At 37.9% G+C, this 23,945-nt stretch overlaps 1 protein-coding gene across 2 annotated transcripts in view; it reads left to right on the top strand.

Moving 5' to 3' along the window:
- LOC128007784 (sarcoplasmic/endoplasmic reticulum calcium ATPase 1) overlaps nt 1-22,180 on the top strand; it is a 66,898-nt gene extending 44,718 nt beyond the window's left edge. Inside the window, exons 9-22 of one of the 2 annotated variants that reach the window (XM_052592833.1) lie at nt 5,576-5,664; nt 5,804-5,906; nt 8,251-8,382; nt 11,415-11,531; nt 11,641-11,859; nt 12,383-12,718; nt 14,054-14,274; nt 14,360-14,562; nt 14,715-14,800; nt 16,463-16,596; nt 16,929-17,046; nt 18,815-18,932; nt 19,092-19,120; nt 19,234-22,180. In XM_052592833.1, coding sequence (XP_052448793.1) covers nt 5,576-5,664; nt 5,804-5,906; nt 8,251-8,382; nt 11,415-11,531; nt 11,641-11,859; nt 12,383-12,718; nt 14,054-14,274; nt 14,360-14,562; nt 14,715-14,800; nt 16,463-16,596; nt 16,929-17,046; nt 18,815-18,932; nt 19,092-19,096 — 1,881 coding nt within the window. In that variant the 3' untranslated portion in view covers nt 19,097-19,120; nt 19,234-22,180. The remainder of the gene's footprint in view (nt 1-5,575; nt 5,665-5,803; nt 5,907-8,250; nt 8,383-11,414; nt 11,532-11,640; nt 11,860-12,382; nt 12,719-14,053; nt 14,275-14,359; nt 14,563-14,714; nt 14,801-16,462; nt 16,597-16,928; nt 17,047-18,814; nt 18,933-19,091; nt 19,121-19,233) is intronic. The other variant, XM_052592832.1, reaches the window with a different exon arrangement.
- Nucleotides 22,181-23,945: the final 1,765 nt, after the last annotated feature.

Here is a 23,945-nt window from a genome sequence, read left to right as displayed (position 1 = left end):
TGGCCAACTGAAAAGTATGAACATGAAAAGTATGAGCATGTACAGCACTCAATACTTAGTCGGGGATCCTTTTGCCTGAATTACTGCAGCAATGCAGCGTGGCATGGATTCGATCAGTCTGTGGCACTGCTCAGGTGTTATAAGAGCCCAGGTTGCTCTGATAGTGGCCTTCAGCTCTTCTGAATTGTTGGGTCTGGCATATCGCATCTTCCTCTTCACAATACCCATAGATTTTCTATGGATTTAAGGTCAGGCGAGTTTGCTGGCCAATTAAGAACAGGGATACCATGGTCCTTAAACCAGGTACTGGTAGCTTTGGCACTGTGTGTCTAAAACTTCCTGTTATATGGCAGCGTTGACCTTGGACCAACACCAGCAGATGACATAGCAACCCAAACAGCATCACTGACTGTGGAAACTTTACACTGGACCTCAAGCAACATGGATTGTGTGCCTCTCCTCTCTTCCTCCAGACTCTGGGACTCTTGATTTCCAGGCAGTCCAGTCCTTTTTTTGTCTTTAGACGTTTCTGACGCTGTCTGTTGTTCAAGAGTGACTTGACACAAGGAATGCGACAGCTGAAACCCATGTCTTACATACATCTGTGCGTAGTGGTTCTTGAAGCACTGACTCCAGCAGCTGTCCACTCTTTGTGAATCTCCCCCACATTTTTGAACGGGGTTTGTTTCACAATCCAGCTTGTACACTTTTTTTTCTACCACATCTTTTCCTTCCCTTCGCCTCTCTATTAATGTGCTTGGACACAGAGCTCTGTGAACAGCCAGCCTCTTTTGCAATGACCTTTTGTGTCTTGCCCTCCTTGTTCAAGGTGTCCATGGTCGTCTTTTGGACAACTGTCAAGTCAGCAGTCTTCCCCATGATTGTGTAGTCTACAGAACTAGACTGAGAGACAATGTAAAGGCTTTTGCAGGTGTTTTGAGTTTATTAGCTGATTATAGTGTCGCACCAGGTGTCTTCAATATTGAACCTTTTCACAATATTCAAATTTTTGAGTCCTGAATTGGGGATTTTCCTAAGTTGTCAGTTATAATCATCAAAATTAAAAGAAATAAACATTTGAAATTTGTCAGTTTGTGTGGAATGAATGAATATAATATACAAGTTTGACTTTTTGAATAGAATTAGTTAAAATCAACTTTTTGATGATATTCTAATTATATGACTAGCACCTGAACAGTATGTATGTGTGTGTGTGTGTGTGTGTATATATATATATAGAGAGAGAGAGAGAGAGAGAGAGAGAGAGAGAGAGAGAGAGAGAGAGAGAGAGAGAGAGAGAGAGAGAGAGAGAGAGAGAGAGAGAGACATTTGTATATAAATAAATGGCTTTATTTGTCGAGTAGCTGTAAATTAGGCATAATAATAGGAATAATTAATTAGGCATAATAGGCATAAAAGTCGGCCAATCATTATTGTTAAACTGGTATTCTGCAAGATATAGCTTAATATTGTCAAATTGTCTTTCTAACTATCCAGTTAATACAGTATGTAAATTATCTGATATTATTTCCCCCCCTAATTTTTCTGATTAGAGAATGGTGCAGAAATCACATGTTGTGACATTTTGTCTGTGCTAGGTTTTAATTGTCTGGCCTGTGTCTGATAGTTTTTTTCCTTCTCATCCTTTTCCCATCCTCTTCCCATCATACCTTGGCCTTCCACATCTCACCCAGCAAGAGATTCCCACATGCCATCATTAATCTCCCTCATATTTTTGTGCTTTGTCATTTCTATTCCTCTCACGCTTTTCCTTGCGTCTGCTCCAGCTGCAGCATGATCCAAGAATGCTGAAGGGAGCAGTCACACACACACATATTTAGGAAGCCTAATGCCAACTATTCACTGTAACATATTGTATGTTGAACACTTTTTGGTATACCTGGCACCTTTGGTGTTAAATTACTCTTTATTTTGTAAAGAGTTGTGCTTGTTTTGATTGCATTTTTCCAATAATAGTAATATTAAGTATTAATCAGTTTAGGACATTACCAAATTTCATGCACAGTTTAATGCATAGTACTGTCACATACAGTACACAGAAACAGTAAGAGACATGAATGATAAAAATAGCTCTGAAGCAAAGTTTGCTTCTAAACTGAAATAGGCCCCAGTTTGTTTACTTGGTTATATGTACAGTATGTCTGTGTTTGTTGCTAATTTATCAACTCCCGTTGTTCACAGTGGTTAACAGGTAACCATCTCAAACTAATCCTGAAGCAAAGTAACAAAATTCATCACCTGAAGAGTCCTTAAAGTAAAGAAGGAAAGGGCATTTCACATTCTGTTAAAGCATTCTGTTAAGTACTAAAAGCGTAATGCTGAGAGGCTTATTATAGAGACAGACAAGATGCTTATTCTGGGCTTGGAATTAGTGCTGGCACCACGTTGCAGTGTTGTTCAGGATGACCTAAGCCAGTCAACTAACTGTGTGCCTTGATGAGGCCAGACCTCATCCAAGTGTCACCGTCACTAATGCACGTAACTTTGGCTAAATTAGGAGGAAATACAGGTGCCTAAAATCCTTTTCCACTTCACACACACACACACACACACACACACACATCCTTATCAGAAGCGCTCATCACTGCATATCAATGCATGCTACCCTGTTCCTTGGTATCTGTTGCTATGGTAACGTAGAGCAACACAGTTCCATATCTGCCAAGTTATGGGATGGTTGTTGTTTTTGCAGCAGATCTGATTTATAAATGACTGTAAACAAACAAAACAGACTAGCAACAACGCTCATTATGTTTCTCCTTTAATGCTACCGCTGTTTGTTGGTACATTTCAGTACATTATTTGTGTCATGTGAATTTCTGTTTACTGTGGTGGGGAACTCAACAGAATTCTGGAGATTTAAGTAAAATATGGTCCGATGTGTTCAACAGTTATTGTTAAGTTATTGGAGCAAGTTGCAGGCCTATAAATACGTAATACCTAAAGATGACATATCAACCATACAAAGATTTTTCACTAAATGAGCATGTCAGAACCAAGCATTCCAAGTTCAAGGAGTACATTACGCTAGTGAGCTGACAACTGGATCTAATTTTGTTTCTTTCCCAGTTGACAATGTCTGTTTGCATGGTGTTTGACTCTGGAAATTGAGCGGCAAAGATTCCTGTGTGGTTAAAGCCAGAGAAGCAGGCCCCAAAATAGTGTATTTCAGAAAGGAGAACCGGACACTTTTGTAAGTTAGGTTTAGAATCAGCTAGCCTACTGTTCACATAATAAAACAGCAATCTCATGCTGTAATGTTCCCCAAAATGATCGGTTCTTTTATGTTAGCGTTATGAAGTTAAAAGCACTCTGTACTTGTGCAATAATGCTGATAAATGTCACAGTGTACCAGTACTTGCAGTGTACCAGTACTTGATGGTTTGGTCATTACTTTGTAAGGGCACATTTTTTGCCCGAGAGAATGTCCTTTCCTGTGGAGCTAGCTAACTCAATAATCCATTTATTTTAAGGTCTTTATGGAATGATCTAGCTGTCTGATTGCTGCTGCCTGCTGCTTGCTTTGTGTTTTCCACAATTAAGTTTGTGTATGTGTGTCCGTTTCAAACAGGGAGCAGGAGAGTATTGTGGAGCTCTGAAAGTTTTAAAGCTTAGCTGCTTCATTAATTCTTTAATTAGACACATTCTTGCTCTGAGTGATGTCACGCCAGAGAGCATGTTTTTCCTCTCTGGGTTTCACGTTCGGTATGTTTGAGACAACCTTTCATATGACCTTTCTTTTAAGGAACTGCCCATACATGGCTGCTTGGCGAGTGTTGTCTTAGCAGTATCAAAGTTTAGATGTTTCATTATGTAGATGAGTGCTGAGGTTGACAAGAAGCTACTTTCTGGAATCTGTATTTTTATTTGTGTCTTTTAGCTTCCAAACAACTACAGAGCTCAACTGCAGTGGCTTTTAATAATGATAAAACACATTTCAGCAAGGCCACCTACTGCATAATCAACATTTACGACACCTCGTAAGATCAAGATTCATTTTTACTCCTTCCCAGCGCGCACCTCCATTTCAGACCTGTCATCTTAACAGAATGGTGGGGTTAGCATTTAATGCCGTTTGCTAAATTGGCTTTATGAGTTCCATTCCACCAGCCACCTGTTTCATCTTTTCCTTCACCCACATATTGGATGAGGGGTATAGTGAGGAAATATGATCTCTTCTTCCCACTGAAACTCACCCAGGGCTGCCACTTCTCCTGCTGGCCCAAAGACTACATGTCAAAAAAAAAAAAACATTGCATTATGGATTTGGCCAATTTGTATGATGTTGTCAGGCTAAACTCATTTTCACCTCTTCATGTCGTCCAGCTCTCTTAGACACTTATGTGTTGTTTATTCTAAGAATTAGTCACTTTATTTGCTTCAGTCATGCAGTAGAATTTGGCCTTGGTTGTGCACACAAGACAACACAATACAGTACAACACCTGGAGTTAATAATAATAAAACTAGACAAATTTCAGCCAAAATATGGGTAAAGTGATTGTCACTCTTTCACCTCATCTGTTTCCGTTTGGTCCAGTGAAAGCAGACATTTTAGTAGGAGGCAGCAGTTTATTGTCGTCTGTGTTGACTTTTGGCAGTTGTGTGAGTGTGTTGGTTCAGACAGGGAAGAGCTCATGCCAGGGCACTAAACACAGGAACCTACTCGCCGCCAGTGCTTCACGGCATCATTGCTCTGCCTTTGATTGGACGGAGGACAAGGGAAGCCCCAGAGCTGATTGGGTGGAGTCATAACTGTCTGTTGGTGTTTTTTTTATGCAGCTGGGGTTTGTGTCTGGTTTCAGATGCCTTAGAGAAAGTATTTGTTTATTCTTCTCAAAAGCATGTTTTCTTGGGTACAGTTGTGGAGTTCTTTATTTTTACAACCCTAACTACTTTTTAATTCGCAAACTTATGAGCATTTAGAACTTTGTGCCAGGATTTCCTCATGGAAAACCTGGGAATATCAGGGAATTTAAATTTCTTGGCTTGTGGAGGTTATGGAAATGAATAAGTGACGTGACGTGACTTGTTGCCTAGTATCGTGTCCCATACTCGGAATCCAAGTACACACACACACCGTGAACACACACGTACCTAGAGCAGTTGGCAGACATTCAATTGCTGCAGCGCCCAGGGAGCAGTTGGGGGTTCTGTGCCTCTCTCAAGGGTCTCACCTCAGTTGTGGTATTGAGGATGGAAGAGAGCACTGGTCATTCAATTCCTCCACCTACATTTCCTACTGGTACAGAGACTCAACCCCACAACCTTTGGGTTACAAGTCTGCCTGACTGCTTTAAACATTGGTTTCTTTGTAAAGTTATGGAAATTTCTATTGTTTACATTTAGTTTCAAGGTTCAGCAATAAGATTTTTTGTGCCAGACCATTTGGCCCGGATTTTTTACAAATTATTTTAAATGAAAACAGAACAACTTTAATTAGTAGCCATGAACAAAAAAGTAATAGAAAATGCATTGTCCAAAAAAAGTGGGTAAGTTTTGGTTCAGTATGTTTCATTAATCTGTCTCTCTCCCTCTCTCTTTTGTCTCTCTCAGATGTTTGTGCTTAATAAGGCTGATGACACCAGCTGCTCCCTGCATGAGTTCACCATCACCGGCTCAACCTATGCACCGGAGGGACATGTGTAAGAGCACACAAACACACTCAGAGCCCTTTGTCCTTCCCAAAACATCTTGTCATTTTTACCTATTCCAAATAATCTTATGCTCATTCTGGTTTGTATTTACATCCCTTCATCTTGCAACAATGATCTCTCCCCTTAGGCTGAAAGCCGACAAGCCAGTGCAGTGTGGAGATTATGATGGTCTGGTGGAACTGGCTACTATTTGCTCCCTGTGCAATGACTCCTCACTGGACTATAATGAGGTCAGCAGTGTGTGCTTGGATCTTCTCCTGCATCTAATCCTCAGATGCCACATTTACCCTTCTGAGTTTAACAAAGATTTTCAATTAGTGTTTTTCAGTCTGTCCTGCTCTCATTGCTGAAGTGTTAACCATGCATCATCTGTTCCTCAGGGAGAGGCAGCATTTAGTTTCCATGTTTTGAACATTTGGCTTGCATTTCTCACCTCTGTGCCAGTGCCATGGGATCATGGTTTCTGCATTGAGTAATACTATGCTTATTCCGTAGTTGTCTGGTCGGGTAGAGGACAGCACAAGTCAGAACAAGACGAAGAGTTTTAAAAGATGCCATGCGAGTAAAAGTAAAATGTTAAAGGCAGCCATATTAAGCATATATTTTAAAAGTCTTATTGTAGTCTGACCATGATTTTAATATGATAAATAATCACAAAAAATTATTTCACAATATCACTTCTATTACAAAACAGTCACTAAATATTGAACCTTGACTGTCAGACCTTTCCAGTTGTCGATCACAAAAAGATTAGATTTCCTAAAACACATGCCACAAAATCAGTCTATATGTGATGTGATCTGGGAAAACCCGTTGGATGTCGCATTGGGACATTTTCAGGAAATATGAAAAATAGGTTGTATGTAATTTTTTTGGTTAAAATTAGGGTTTCATTCCATTATCATTCTATAACATCTTGTCTATCATCTCTGAAAATATCTTGGCACAATTCACTTGTTTAGTGCAGAAAAATATCGATTCACTGCAGCAAGCAGAAAAGACAGTCTTTCTCTAATGTTAAAATCACGCTGCAGAGGTGCTTTCTCTTAACACCACAAAAACAGTTAAACCTATAAAAATAAATCACTTAACATATATAATAGGGTTGGATCAATGCACATTTCCCGCCAGTCCTGTGTAAACTACGGCACGCTAAGTTTTATTTATTTATTTTAATATTGTGAGATGGCGGAGCGCAAGAAAACAACACAGTCTGAAGCTGCTCACTCGGGCAATCTTGCTCATCTCGGTCTGCTCAATCGTGGTGATGTAAGTGCCCTAAAGATGTAATAATGTTATAATGGACTATTTCACATCCAGAGATGAAGGATCGATGAAGTTACTAAAGAGGAAGAGTAATTGATAAACAATGTAAAACTGTGCTCTTCAGGGTAACGCTAGTCTGGGTGTGTAATGATGCAGTATAGCGCTCCTGACAGACAGCGATCAACAGACTGGGACCATCTCACTTTAAACTTACGTTTTTCTCAATATTCCGTTCCGGAAAATCTGAACTATCAGCCAACCTCAGACAGCCATAACTTTTGTTACGTTCAAACAATTCATAATGACAAAATGAAAACCGTTTTGGAAAGGACTTGAACTCAGCTTTCATATGGTATCAAAACCTTAAAAAGGTAAGATTTCACCATGTGTTGGGTTTTCCTAGATTGACACACACACACACACACACGCACGCACATGCACACACACATACATACATATGTATACAATATATATGTATATGTATGTGTGTGTTTTTATATCTTGATTTATACCCCTAAAAGGGCAATGTATCCCCTGAGATACAAACATTTAGAGACAAATTACAAAAAATGTAAGCATTTAATTAATTAAATTCCAATGTAAACCTTATTAAGCTAATGCCGAACAGCAGTTTTTTAAACGGGTACGTAAGTCTCCTCCAATCTGTGTAAATATGTGAAATAGATCAACGTTTATCGGAGGGTGAGTAGATTTCCCACTACAGGCGGTCACGCAGGTTTAAATGCTTCCTTTGAGCCAAGCGCATAATGTAAAAACAAAGTTATCTCATCTAAATATTCACAACAAACACTCTTTCAACCACATTCAAATTTCAGGACAATTTTGGTCATGCTAAAGACACTGGAACATATGTAACAATTAAAATCTATCTATCTGTCTGTCTTTTTCAAATAACTTTCTGTTCAAAACAATTAAATAGCATGACTGATAACATTAATAATAATAATAAATAAATAATGTATATATTTTCCAATTAATTGGTTTATCAGTTGTTTAAAAAGTATCAAAACCTTGGCAGTTTTTTTTTTCTCATTCAGTCATGAATCCTTTCAGTAATCAAGAAGGACTGGAAAAATGTTGTCCTATATAGAAATAATTTACTAGATGAGTTAGGTGAGTTTGAATTTCTAAATCACAAACGTACTCCATTGCTTCTATGTGGCATTTAAAGTGAAGTGAGTGTATTACTCCATGCTTCTATTTTAACTGGTTATGCAAGTGACGTATACGTCATGTTGTTTGGGCTAATAGGACACTGAATTTTTATGTACATTTGTTGTCCCGCAGGCCAAAGGAGTATACGAGAAAGTGGGTGAGGCCACAGAAACTGCGCTCACGACTCTGGTGGAGAAAATGAACGTATTTAAAACGGACCTGTCTGGACTCAGCAAAGTGGACCGAGCTTCAGCGTGCAACTCGGTAAGAAGGAAGCCATGGGGTTCACCAGGATATGAGACAGACAACAATAAAAGAGAACATAGCTGGAAATGATGAAAAAATGATAAATAGAAAGATAGATGAGTCTTCAGAAGAAATATGAGAGTCCCCAAAGTTTGGCCAGTGTTGCAAGACAGGATATTTAAAAGAAATGAGATGACATGGTGTTGCCACAGATAAACACAGCGTGCCGATATTCAGCCATATCTCATGTCTACGAGTATGATATTGCGTTTATACAACAGTTTGACAGCATGAGTGTGTAAACACATAAGAAAAGCAACAACAGAGTGTCTTTTAAAATGCTATTTTGTGCAGAACTACTTCCTTCTGCCACAGATTCAAATCTCAGTTTGATAGTTTAACCAAAGTCCCTTTAAAACTTTTAGATGTTTCTTGAGTAGCAAGTCAGAATATAAGAATGGTTTCTAAAGGATATCATGACACTGAAGACTGGAGTAATGATGCAAAAAAAAAAAAAAATCAACTTTGAAATCACAGGAATAAATTACTTTTGAAATATATTCATTTAAATGGTAAAAATATTTCATAATATAACTGCTTTTTGCTGTATTTTGGATCAAAATAAATGCCGGCTTAGTGAGCAGAAGAGAATTCTTAAAAAAAAAAAAAAAGAAAAACTTTAAAAATCGTACTGTGCACAAACTTTTGACTGGTAGTGTGTGTGTGTGTGTGTATGTATGTATGTATATATATAGTGGAGCCCTAGTCAAAAACGTGTCCAGTGTCTTTATGGATTTCCATGTGAGCAATCCATCAGTATAAGCTAAATTATTATGACTGAAACCCTGAAAACACACTGGGAAATGTCTCCGTTCAAGACACAGTCACTCTTATGAAGTCAATAAACATGCATCCATGCTGATAGGTGTCAGTGTGACATGAAAGATCACTGGGATAAAACAAAAACATCAAGAAACTTACATAAGTCATGTTAAATGGATTGTTAATTCAAGTCAATAGTTAGAGAAAGGCTTGAGGTTTATGTATGCTTGTAGATGTTTATAGAAACCAGTCACACATCCCACACAGCTGCATCAGGGAGACTGGGAACAGTGGACTATTCTTGATCCGTCTCTCGCTTTTCCCTATGGGAAACATTTTTCTTTGAAGGAGTGAATGACCCGCAGCGCTCTTTATTTTACTGACCCCTGAATCCTTCTCCTCTCCAAAAAAAGAAACTTCTGTGACACAGATTCCCACAGGCAAAGCATAATATTTAGATAACCAGAGGAGTTTATGAAGAGGTTAGCTAAATTTTCCACTCTAATCCAAAATTTCACTGGCCAATCAATGATGACAGATAGTTAGATGGGTACATGGATGGATGGATGGAAGCTTTTCATAAAGCTTTGGAAGATCGAGAACACAGGAACCCTACTGAGGAGTGGCGTCATGTTCTCAGGGGAGCTGGGAAGAAGAGACACTGGTTTCCTCTCACACATGCATGCCTTGTTTAAACATCTGTAAAACTGACTACTGATTCTAATATTAAAGAGAGCCACGAACAGAGGCAGCAACCAGAGACTGAGCTTGATGTACTTTAGGTAGGGCAGCATACATTCTCTGTTCTCATGTGCTGGAGGTGGTTTCCACCTAGTGGCAAAAGAATTCCCTTCCTCCCTGAATTTTTGTCCTGCATATCTGAATTGTATTTTTTGTTTTATTTTTAAAATGAATACATCACAGAAATTATGGGGGATAATCCGTTTTTAAATTTTTAATACATTGTTTATTAATACATTAATTGATTCATGCTAGAAATATTTACACTACTGTTTGGGTCAGTAAGATTTATTTATTTGATTTAGAAAGAAATGGATACTTTTATTCAGCAAAGACGCATTAAATGTCAGGATCTTGGCAAGGAGGAACTCAGGTGCAGACAGGATTTACAACACAAACAGGTTTATTCACAAAAAGGGGAAAATAAAAACCCACGAGGGGGAAAACAAGGACTAGGGCAGATACAAAAATAACTAAACAGGACTGATAAGGCAAGATAAACAAAGACTCAAAACTAGAGAACACTGACTACAAATAAACACTCACGGTATACAGGACACAGTATCTTAAAGGGGTTACCAGGGTATTATCACGAATCACAATTCTTAAGGAACAAATCTCAATGAACCGACGCAAGACAGAGCACACTAGGAAAGCTAAATAGTGGGAACAATCAAGACACGACAGGTGGCACAGATGGGACAATCAAGACACGACTAGGTTAACAAGGGGGGCGGGGCAAGGGAACGAGACAACACAAGCACATGGCCCAAAGGCAAGGCCATGTGCTTGTACACAAAACACGGGTCTGTCATGATCCTGCCTCAAGACTAGGAAAAATCAAGGACACGAGGGCAGAATCATGACATTAAATTAGTAAAAAGTGACAACAACATAATGTTACAAGACATTTCTTTGCATCTAATGGCTACTGAAAATTCAGCTTTTCAATCACAGAAATGAATTACATTTTACACTACATTCAAATAGAAAAAGTTTATTTTGAATAATTTTGTTTTTATGAATTTTTGATAAAGTGAGCAAAACCCCAAAACGTTTGAATGGTAGTGTATATTTTTCATTAAATATCAAGTTTAATTAAATTGAAATTGTGTAAATGATGCACCTTTAACATCAAATAAAAATTGTTTTATTGGAAAACCTCTAGAACTACATAATTTTGAACTACTTTAATCTTTAACATTTGATTGTCAATATTTATAAAAGGCTAAACGCTATATATATATATATATATGTATATGTGTGTGTGTGTTTCATAGAGCCTGTCAATTACTATGTTTGAAACTCAACAACCTGGGTTTGACCGCTGACTACAAACAGTGCTGTCTGTAGGCAACCCTAGAAAACAGCTGAGAAGGACATCTTACCCAACACACACACAATGACAGCAGTGTTTCACTTTTGTTTGATCTAACATCCCACCTTCTCTCTCTCAATCTCCATTTTTTCCCCTTCTTTCCTTCTAGATTTTCAAAAAGCTAATGCAGAAAAAATTCACACTGGAGTTTTCCAGAGACAGGAAGTCCATGTCTGTGTACTGCACTCCCAGTGGCTCGAACTCTCAGAGCAAGATGTTTATCAAGGTACCTCTAACTAAAACACATCTGAAAACATCTAACATCTATAAATACCTTCAGTAAACTCTGCTGTATGCATCACACTTGTTTCTACTTTCACTCTCCTTGTATGTAGGGTGCTCCAGAAGGTGTGATTGACCGTTGTCAGTTTGTGCGTGTTGGTAAAGACCGTGTCCCATTGACCACGGCGGTAAAGGAGGAGCTGATGAGCACTATTAGAGACTGGGGGGCAGGCAGGGACACACTGCGCTGCTTGGCTTTGGCCACACGAGACTCTCCCCCTCCTGAGGACAAAATGGACCTCGAAAACTCTGCCAAGTTCTCGGAGTACGAGGTGAGAGAATTTGGATGTCTAGAAGCTTTATGATCATCTGTCCACAATTGTTTACCACAGTAGTTTTACCAGTTATCTTTTTTAAAACTCAATTCTCTATGTTTATTATAATGAACAATGAGTCCAAAAAAGTATTTGAACACTTAAGCAATATATCATTTTTTTTAAATGTATTACTATATAATACAGCAAAATATCTAATCAGAGTGGATTATTTTAGAAAATGATTGCACACCTTTAAACAGAACTTGCATTTACTTTTACTTTTTTAATTAAAACAATATATTATATAATTTTTTATAGTTTGTTTATTAATGTTTATTATATTTTTTTGTTTATTTACTATTTATCATTTATTACTATTTAATATTTTATATTTTTTCATCTTCTGGTCTTTTTTGTTTAGTGTAATTAAATTAATACATTTTTACATGTGGTTTGCACTGGATTGTATTTTCTCAGGCCACTGTACATGTAGATTTATATATCTGAGATAACATGCCAAATCTGTTCATCTGTTTAGTCAAGTCTGACCTTCGTTGGCTGTGTGGGGATGTTGGATCCACCCAGAAAGGAGGTGATTGGCTCAATAAAGCTGTGCAGTAAGGCCGGTATACGTGTCATCATGATCACTGGGGACAACAAGGGCACCGCCGTGGCCATCTGCAGACGCATTGGCATTTTCAATGAGGATGAAGATGTGGAAGGAAGAGCCTACACGGGCAGAGAGTTCGATGACCTGACTCCAGAGGCCCAGCGAGACGCTGTGAAAAAGGCACGGTGCTTTGCCCGTGTGGAGCCTGCACACAAGTCAAAGATCGTTGCTTACCTACAGTCCTTTGATGAGATCACAGCGATGGTGAGATATAGTGGTTAGTGGCTGACTGCCAAATTCTAGTAAATATGTACTTGAAAAAAGTGAAACACGGTCATTAGTTGGTTAATATATTAGGAGCTGCAGCATAATAAATGATTCAAGTTGAATTTTAAGAAGGATAGTCTAACCCTTGCTGATGTAAGTTCATTTTTATGGCCAGTCAATTTTCTCATTTCACCCAATATTAGCAGATGTGAAAAACCTTTGTGTTCTTTGTCTTTTTTTTTTCTCCACTAAATCCTTTTTTAATTATGTTGTAACGTGAGAAAATTCATAAAATGATTGAGTATTAACCTAGGTATTAATTAATATTATTGTATAATCTAATTGCTGTAATTTTGATTTGAGCAAAAGAAAATATTTCTCATTACCACCAATAGAAAACTTTATATACAGCATGTCATCATAGTTGTCACAGTTGGGCTGTTAAAACGATTGAAGGTGGCAGTTCTACAGTTAGAGAGCTGAGAGGATCATATGAAGGATGAAGTCTCTGATTCTACTCTCCAGTCTCTTAGCAGTAATGTAATATTCTACGTCTACGAGGTAGACAGCCTTGTCTGTTATGCTGATTTCTCCTGCTGGAGTTATGAGAGCATGTCTTTGCTCTTCACATGCTGTCGCCTCCAGCTCTGTTGTATGCATGTGTCTGGTTGTCATTTGGGGAATTGAAGTACTTCCCAGACATCAGTGTGCATGACAAAGGGTGCTTTGCTTCTGTTATGACATGACAACAAAGATTTTCCAAATCCCCTAATTGAGTCCTGTTTAATCCCCAGCCTATAATAAGCTTTTACCTGAGAGCAAATATTATTTACCCTTTGATCATTAGGTTTCTTCATAGGCTTAATAAGTTTTGAATCTTTACTTGAATCTACGTTTTAAACTATTGGGCTTTGAATTGACCCTTTGATAAGCTCCACCCCTTATGGTTGCTGTTGATAACTCAGACAGCCTTTAGAAAACATACCATAGAAGTGCATTGGAGGTGTCTATAAACCAGTGTGATTTAAAGTCAGTAAAATGTGTTCATAAAGTGGAAAAAGGTGAATAGAATGTTTTCTTGAATGAATTGTGACATTTCAAACATGTTTTATCTTTATTCTATCCCTGAATGATAGTTTGTTCTTACTGATTAATAAACCATAGCATGCAGATTTGTTTCAAGGTTTGGAAAAAATAAATGTCTTGCTTCTATAGTTTAATTGACCTTGACAGGTCAATTACGGTTCAGAGGTGGGCTAAGAAGGGCCAAATGCTAAGTGTCATGTGGAAAACCCTTATCCTTCACTCGGTTTCTTCCCACCTCATTTTCAGACTGGAGATGGCGTGAACGATGCCCCTGCTTTAAAAAAGGCTGAAATTGGCATCGCCATGGGCTCAGGCACAGCTGTAGCCAAGTCAGCCTCGGAGATGGTGCTCTCTGATGATAACTTCTCCACCATCGTGGCCGCAGTTGAAGAGGGACGAGCCATCTACAACAACATGAAGCAGTTTATCCGTTACCTCATCTCCTCCAACGTGGGAGAGGTGGTGTGGTGAGTGAGAGCCTGATTAATGTTGTGATTCAGTTTCCTATCCACTTTTACACTCATGTGGGTTGCTTCTTTTCCTCCAACACAGTATTTTCCTGACAGCAATCCTTGGCCTACCTGAGGCTCTGATCCCCGTCCAGTTGTTGTGGGTGAACCTGGTGACAGATGGTCTGCCAGCCACTGCCCTGGGCTTCAACCCCCCTGATCTGGACATCATGGACAAGCCCCCCAGAAACCCTAAAGAGTCTCTCATCTCTGGCTGGCTCTTCTTCAGATACCTGGCCATTGGAGGTTAGCCCAATATCTTCGTTATTCCTTGTACAATCTTAAATTGTTGTAAAAATTGCTACATTAAGTGCACTTACAGATCTGCTCTAAAAACTGCAAGTCAGCTCTATGAAGCATTAAACCTCACTGGAGTTATTGTACTCTTGATTTTCTAGGATATGTGGGTCTAGGCACTGTCAGTGCTGCCACCTGGTGGTATTTGTTTGATGAAGATGGGCCACAGGTGTCTTTTTATCAGCTGGTGAGTCAACAGTGAGACCATATACATTACAGTCTTTATTTTTATGACTAGGATAATTTATCTTATGAATGACCAGACTTTTCTTTAATAAATAGAAATATCAAAAGAACAGCATTTAATAAATGTGTATTTTTTTGTAACATAATAAATGTAATTTAATGCCAGTTCTGATCAGTGTAATCCACCATTGCTGAATAAAATGATTTATTTCTGACCCCAAACTTTTGAGGGCCAGTGCACATAATCGAGTCATAAAAATAAAATATATATACAATAATATATATATACAAAATGTTAACAAGAAAGTATTATTGAGTCATGTTGCATTGTAGGGGTGGCACGGTTCAACTTTTTCAACGGTTTGTTTCACGGTTTTAGAGTCACGGTTTCGGTACAGTTCGGTATATGCTATGTTTATGGAAAAACTATACTTTCTAATAAGAAAAAAGAAGAATATTCTATCCAACTACAAGCAACAGCACAAATAAATACAATAGAGAAGAGATAAAATCAATAAACAGTGATTTTCTGTTGTTTTTTTGTTTTTGTTTTTTAGGGAGGTCTAGCATAAGTTTTTAGGTACAGAAATGTAAAAACAGTATTGCATTTTAGACTTTGCAAATTAAAGATTATTCTTTATTAAAGTTACAAAAGCTTCTTAATCAAGAGCAGCGAGTCATTTCTTTGTTGTTGCTGATCGATTAATATAAAAACTGTCACTTTAAGAGAATGTACTGATACAGTGGGCCTACTTTCAGCCAGCTATGTCTGCTGTAGGATTCTTACCAAAACAGGCATTTTCACATCATTTTTGTGTGAATTTGTCCCTTTGAACATAATACTTTAGAGAGAGCTTATATTTGCGTGCATTCTGGGGAGCGGGTTTGTGCGCTTCAGATGAATGCACAAATCTGCTCACTGCGCGCACGAGATCGTGTCCTTTGGCTCTTAAATGAGTTTAGTTTAAACATATCAGCGTGTGTTATTCAGATCTGCTCATACTGTAGCATTCGTGTTGAACAAGACTGAATGATTTGTCCAGGTTCTTATTTGTTATTTTTTTCTCTCATCGCTGTTGTTGTAATGGCTGGGAAGCCAGAATGCGCATGCATCAACAGAAACATATATTAGCCCGACCCTGTTTTTTTACGTGCTATTTATAGCAAACCATATTACATATGATATTACAGATGCTTTATCAGATTTAAGTTGAACCGCTTTCCCAGCGCGTGCCGAACCGTGTGTGTTGAACCGTGCCACCCCTACTGCATTGTAAAGTTAAAGAAATCCCAAATTATGTAATTTTCTTCAAGAGGATTGGGATTGTTTTGGAATAAATAACTCCACCAAGGATTAATGCCACAATAAGAAGTTTAGTGTATATCTGAATATTTTAAAATAAAGACACAAGTGTCCAGTGTCAGGGAGTTAAGATCTCACAGGATGATCTACACAGCTGCCATCAGTGGGTCAAATGATTTCCTGTCTTATTGCTCTTGCATCTGATATGGTGAATATATTAGCTGCACTAAAGCACAGCTTTTCTGTTTTATTAAGAATGAAGCGACTTAGAAAACAAACACTTGAAGATCTTCAAGATAGCTTGTGATGCTCTTGATACTCTCCCACATTGACTCTTAACTGTCTTTTTCTTGTCTGTAGAGGCACTTTATGCAGTGTACAGAAGAGAATCCCATGTTTCAAGGCATTGACTGTGAGGTCTTTGAGTCCCGTTACCCCACCACCATGGCTCTTTCTGTGCTTGTTACCATAGAGATGTTCAATGCTCTTAACAGGTAAGACCTGCTGCCATGGTGATAGCACTGCATCAACTGATCTTTCAATATACGTCTAAGTAATGTTAGTTACTGTAAAACAGATTTCAGATGTCTCAGCGGAGCTGTGCTTGGGTCTGTGACAGCTCTAGAGTTAATTTTCTTTCAAGATACTTAATTAAAAATAGTAAACCTAAATGTTAATAAAAAAAAAAAAAAACGTTTTTGCTACTTCCAATTTTCTCATTGTCATTTTTAATATAAGCGTAACTTTAATGACTACTTGGTAAATGGTATAAAGATTTCAAGTCATTCAAGACCCAAGGCCTCTGATTCTTCTCTCATTCTCTCAGCCTGTCAGAGAATCAGTCTCTGCTGAGGATGCCACCCTGGGTGAATATATGGCTGCTAGGGGCAATAATCCTTTCCTTATCTCTCCACTTCCTCATCCTGTATGTGGAGCCTCTACCGGTGAGTGAAATACACAGGAACATCTATTTTCTCTGTCAATATTCACCTTACAAAAACAATCTGTATTTGTTATCATATTATTTTAACTTATTACCATAATCTTAAACGCACTAATTTGTAGCACGGATAATTTTACCACTTGCTGCACTTTATATTTCTAGTTATTTATTTGAATTGGAAGTCTTGCACTTTCACAGAAAATTGTTTACTTCCGCATTGCAAAACAAAGCATTTAAAGAGATGTTTCACCCCAAAATTTTAATCATTAACTCTTTTTAAAAAATCATTAGCCATTTACTACTTTTATTTATTTTCCTACCCCCCATGTCGTTCCAAATGCAACTTCATTTTTCCCCCCCGTATTTACACCTGAGTATAAGTCGCATCAGTCCAAAAATACGTCATGATGAGGGAAAAAAACATATTTAAGTCACAATGGACTATAAGCAGTCCCTCCAGAAAAACTCAGATTTTTTTTGTGATTGTTGCGGGCAAAAATCCTTGATTTTGCGGCACATTTTCTTAAAAAATGCGATGGAATATGCTGGATATTTTTGCAATTTTATGCGATGAAATTGCGTGAACTTGCAAAAACTGCGGTTTGATGAAAAAGAGAAAAAAAAGGTGATTCCCCCCACACCTTTTTTCTCACTAGGCTACTACCTTAATGTAAAGAGTAATTTCTTATTACTTCCTATGATAAGCGAGCATACTAAATCACAGAATATTTAAGTTGCAATCTCTTACTGCAACGTAAATTATTTTACATACTACTAATATAATTACAACTGTAAGTTTTTGGTACTGTTCTGTAACAAAAAAGTGCAGTCTTACAACTGTAAAGTTGCATCAACTTCTGAATGAAACTACAACAGTGTTAGTAGCCTAGTAAGAAGGGGGTGTTGGGGGAATCACCTTTTTTTTCTCTATTTCATCAAACCGCAGTTTTTGCAAGTTCTCGCAATATAATTTGGCTCCACTGTCATGTAACAAATTGGGAAAATGCTTCGCGCTTTCTTTTGCGCTTATTTAAGAATGATTTGCGTGCTTCAAGTTTCACCCTGGTTTCACCGCCGGGTTTGCAGATGATGTTCACGTCACGTAATTACATCACTTCATAAGGTTCCCATGGCAATAGGGGAAAATGGCGCTTTACTTGTGTGAAGTAAACACAACATTTTTCAACTTTCTGCTAATATATATGTGTTTTTTGCAACGAAAATACAGGGATTATGAAATCATGCTAGCCCCGCATATTTTGCTTTCTGAAATCGGCAATTTATGCGGTAAAAGAGCGGTGTATTTGAAAAAATGTGACCCCGCATAAATAAAATGTAAATGTAAAATAAACTTTCTATTAAAATTATTATTATTAATGCCTGTTTTTTTGTACAGTACAATAGCATTATTATAATAATAGATTTATTTATTGGTTTAATTAAATATTTGTATCATTATTATTATATCAAAGAAATATTGAACGTTTTTCATAAAAATAATAAAGTGACCTAAGCAAATCCATTCGTCCTTTACTACAGAAGTACATCAGAAATAGAACAGGGAATCAGTTTACAGTTGAGGAGATTTTTGTGTCACAGAATCAGTGATTATAGTGTTGACTGAATCAGTAATTGTATCATGATGGTTTTGCACACATGCATGGTAATTACAGAAAATATGGAGCGACAGCTACAGTGTTCTCTCTCTTTTCCAGACCTCCGCATCTTTGTTTCTCATTTTGTCTTTCTTCTCATTTTGTGTTCCCCAGCTGATCTTCCAGGTAACTCCACTGAGTTGTTCCCAATGGATCATAGTCCTCAAGATCTCAATTCCTGTCATCCTATTGGATGAAGCACTCAAGTATATCTCCCGCCACCACTTAGAAGGTACAACCTGTTTACGGGAACAAGTTTCCCTGTGTATGTCTGGCTAACGCATCGTCTCTGTCCCTGATGTGACTGTTCTTAATATTCCAGTCAATGCTTCTGTCTCTTTTATATTGACGTTTTCTGTTTGTTTCTTCTGATCTGTTTCTCCTCCGGCAGTTTAACTTTCTCCTCTCATCTTTTAAAAGGTATTTTCTTTAACTAGCCTGTCCAATTCGAAATGACTTCACTGTTTTGGTCTTCATTTCCTGAAGGCACCGTATAACTTCTCCTCTCCCTCTCTTTTTTTTTAAATCTGCAGGTGAAGAGGAGGAAAGGTACAGGAAGAGTCGGCAGCTGAAATTCTAGGACAACTTCCTCCAGACACACATGAACACACACACATGCGCACCCCTGCCTCTTTCCCCCAAGCTTTTAAGACTGCGCCCCGTGCATACACACACTCACACACACACACACACGCTTGTCATCACTTATCCTGTGTCTTCGCTGCATGTCCAGCCACCACTAAAACAAGCAGGGCTTGTAGTTTGTGTTACTGTGTGTGTGTTTGTGTGAGAGCGAGAGATTAGGTGTGTGCGTGTGTGTTGGCATGTGCATGGACCTAATTCAATCATGTCAAGCACTTGTGACCATTTGTTTTCTTTTATCTTGCTTTTTAGCATTCATGTCCTTGCTGTACATAGTAGGGCAGTTTCTGGTGCCGCTTGAGGGAGAAGAAGAGGGTTTGACGTTAAACTTTGGGGTATTACGGGTTCAATTCTCTCCCTTTACACGAGGAGAGATTCTAATTTTAAAAAAGGAGACGATGGAGATGGCACCATGGGCATCTTTTACTGTGTGAATATTCCCGTTTGGACAGAATGGCCAGTTTCTTAAGTGGTCAACTCCAGTGTCTCTCTCGTTCCGCTCCTCTTTACAGATGGGATGGCCACGTACAGTGCTGAGAGTTCATTCTCTTAGCCATAAGTTTCATTTAGATAGCCGTTAACATAAGGCTAACCTGGCAGCAGATGTATTTTTTGTTTTTGTTTTAAGATTAAGTCTAAAATAGGTGCCACTTAAACCTGAGAATGTTGAAACATACTACATTCTGGATTCAAGGATATGTGAAATAGGCCCAGGAATTAATTTCACCTACAAAACATTTCAAAACGATCCAAATTATTTACATATGATCACAAACACAAAGGGAGCAACTGCTCTATCCCAGACATCTCTTCTACTCTAGTCTAGAGTGAACTCCAGTTGAACACTAGTAACTATGTGCTGCAAGTAAATCTGTCCAAACGTGGTGCAACCTGCCACATGCTGTAAGTATTGATATCTTCTGCAGGTTTTGAATATGATCAGAGGGAAGGAGAAGGAAAGAAAGGGATTTGTTCACTGACGTGAAGGGCAGTCCAAGTCTGCATCATTGCTTGTTGGGACAGCTTTGATGTGTAACATTATCTGACTCACTTCTCCACACAAACACATGCACCCTCATTACGGAGTAAAGGGCTCTCACTTGAATGTACTTTTACTCGCTTCTTCTCTGTACCGTCTTATCCTTTGAAATGTAACCAAAGTGAGAGATTCACCTTCTCATCCTTCTTTAATCCTGTATGCTGCCAAATGGCTTCTTCGTTTGCTTTTGTTTTTCTTCCTCCATATTCTACATTTGGGTTGAGTTAATATCATCATCATGAACACAGAAACACTTTTATCGCAGTGGGGCTAACATGCTTGTCGTGCATCCTGTCCACAGAGGGACGACTCTCTACCGCTAGTGCTTTTCTTGCAATTTTGCTGAACTTTGCGACTTTTTTTTTTTAAATAAAGTAATAATAATGTATTTGACTGAAAGAACCCAGGTGGTTTAGTTTGTCAGTTTTGCTGTTAAGGGTATCAAATGCCTTCATCGATCTGTTGGGAATGCGGGTGTGCTGTTATCAGACAAATTGGCAAACCAAGTACGCCTGTGCCTGGTGTCATTATGCTTGCCGTGGTAAAAACGCAGTGTGAAGAGTCTGTGTCCGCTTGTTAGCTGTGACTGGTGTGAGCATCCTTTTGTCACAGTCTAGAGTCATCTGTTCTCCCAGCAACAAATGTGAGTGGTGTAAATGCTATTTTAAAGGCAAGCTCTGTGTCCCATGTGCTTTCACACCTTTAGCTATTTCAATGGCAACATATTACCATGCAACTTTAGGGACAGCGTATCGACACGAGGCAGTAAGGCAGCTTGTATTCATCACACTAGCATCCGCACCAATAGAAAATGTGGGCTTTGTACAGCCTTGCTAATAACTACTGATCTATTGAACTCTTCTTGTACAGAAAAAAGAAACTAAATACCTGATTGCATGGAACCTTGTTACTGTAATTAATAACCTATACAGTATATTACATTTATTTTTAAATAATGGCTTAAATGAAACATCAACACCCAGAAGAGAACAGTTTTTTTTTCTGCATTCAAGTAACTAAAGATGGAGAATATTTTTTAGATTAGTGGAGGTTGTTTATTCATTGTAACAGATTGTTTTTAAGGGTTGCAGGGGGTTTTGTGTCTTTTACATTTAGATTAGGAGTTGTAAAATAAAAATAAGAATTGTCCTAATGATCATTTTGCAACTTATAATTGGGTTTAAATGTAGGAGGATTTTTGGTTTTTCTTTTGTTGGATTGTTCTGGAAAAGGACTTGTGTTTTACAGAGTGACGTCCAGTAGTCCATACTGGTTTATGGGAGAAGTCGTTCTCTTGAAAGGCTTATTTTGGGTACTGTGCCTCCAGGTGTATGAAATGTCTGTGTGTTATGCAGAAAATTGGACGTCCACTTTGTAAATCTATTTCAATTCATATTCAAAAACTAGTCGAATATTTTTTTTTCTCACTTTTTTGAACTTCTTTTGTTGGTGCTTCTCCCACATACCGTTTTTATCAAACAATGCTGAATGTTTTCATTCTGAAACGTAATTGATTGTTCGCTATGAACACTCTCGAAAGGCTGACAATCAGGAGAGCAAACACAAGATTGTAGTGACGTTTCCCTCCATTGGTTTCTGAGCACAGTGTGGTCCTGAGATGATCAGTTCGTCCTGGACGGCTGTCTTTCTGCCTGCGCACAAACCGGCTGGAGCTTTGCACCCACTACTGAGAAAGAAAGAATTCTCTGTTAAACGCCTTGGTAATATTAATTGTGGATACATAATTTTATATATATGAAAAACACATGTCAAATAAAGATTATTTATCTTCTAATTTATTTCGATGCTGTTGTTGCTGCTTTATTTTTGTCTTTTTGGATCTCTTAACTTCAGTCTGTATTTGTGAGTGCAATAGACGCTAGTTACCGCCAGGTGACACTAATATCACACATTGGCCTCAGCGACTGTTTGTTCAGCACTTCACACAAAGTTATAAATATTATAAATATTAAGTAATTATTCTCGTCTGTGGTGGTTGTCAGAACACATATAGTGACCCTAGTGGAGTGTGTACTCGACTTACTAAGCTCACCAGAATACAAATTCAATTAATATTTACGTTCTCTTTGTATGCGTTGTAAATAGGCTGTTAAAAAATCTGAATAAAATGATTAATTTCTTATAATGTACTTGATAGGCAACATATGTTGACAATAAAATGAGGCATTCCTGTAAATTTGGCCTCAATAGTCAAGAATAAGCAAAAATGCAATTTGACTTTGTTCCAGAAATGGAAAGTACAATCAGCAACCTGTTAAATGCTGTTGATGAGACTTAAATGAGAAAACTGTCCTCAATTAAAAGTATATAGGCTACCATTTCAGTTTGTTGACTTTAATTCCACTCAACATTCATAGAATTAAAATAACTTACAAGTTGCCATAAAGTAGCCTCTGTTAATTAAACTTGTATTGCTTAGTTGGTAAAGTGTTTTGTGAACTCCAAAACAGATCATTTTAGGCCATTATATCATACATTAGATTTGTGTGTTCATGTTTCTTATTTGAAATGGCCCCGTAGAGCACTGAGGCAGGTGACAACAGTGAAATGACAGGTCATCCTCAGGGCCAATGAGGGGCCCAAGGTCGCACGAACTGAGCAGTGCTGAGCCAAGCTACGCTTCACACACCGATGAGGTCAGCGTTGAGGTCACTTTAATTCAGCAAGGATGCATTCAATTGGTCAAAAGTAAGAGACTTTTACATTGTTACAAATAATTTCTCTTTCAAATAAAAATACTTTTCATCAAAGAATACAAAAAAAAGTAGAAAGGTTTTCACAAAAATATTGAGCAGCACAACTTATTTTAACATTGATAATAAGAAATGTTGTGAGCACCAAATCGGCACATTAGAATAATTTCTGAAAAATCACGTGACACTGGAGTGATGGCTGCTATTTTATTTATGTATTTATTTACCAAATGAAGTACATTATGACGTTGTATTAAAATCTTAACAATCCAAACTTTTGAACAGCAGTGTATATTATATAAATTATATTAATTCTGTCATCTTTTACTCATCCTTATGTCTTTCCAAACCTGTTTAACTTTCTTCTGTAGAACACAAAAGATATTTTGAAAAAGTCCTCCATTTCCCTACATGAAATTCAAAGTCCATCGTTAGAACCTCACAACATTCTTCAAAATATCTTCTTTTGTGTTCTGCAGAATGTTTTGCAGTTTTGAGTGAATTATCCTTTCAATATTGCTGATATCTCTTCATGGACATATAAATCTATTCATGTGTATATTTTGGAAAATGTAAGGAACATGTGTGATATAGATGGGCAACATGGTAATCTAGTACTCAATATATTAGGATTAGATAACATTTAGCCTAGATTTATTATTGAGGCCTAATTAATCTGTCATACCTCTCGGTCTGTCACCCTTCTCTAATATGCATTCAAATTTAAATTAATCTCTCTTCTCTTTTTTTTGTTATGTTGTATCTCAGGATGCCAGGACCATATTATATAATACTGGCTTTATTCTTTCTCCCCACACTAGCTGTGATCCCTTAATAAGCATGCACCTAA

The sequence above is a fragment of the Carassius gibelio genome, chromosome A5 (genome assembly GCF_023724105.1).
Source record: "Carassius gibelio isolate Cgi1373 ecotype wild population from Czech Republic chromosome A5, carGib1.2-hapl.c, whole genome shotgun sequence".
Taxonomy (NCBI): Eukaryota; Metazoa; Chordata; class Actinopteri; order Cypriniformes; family Cyprinidae; genus Carassius; species Carassius gibelio.
This window is presented reverse-complemented; position numbering and strand designations above follow the sequence as displayed.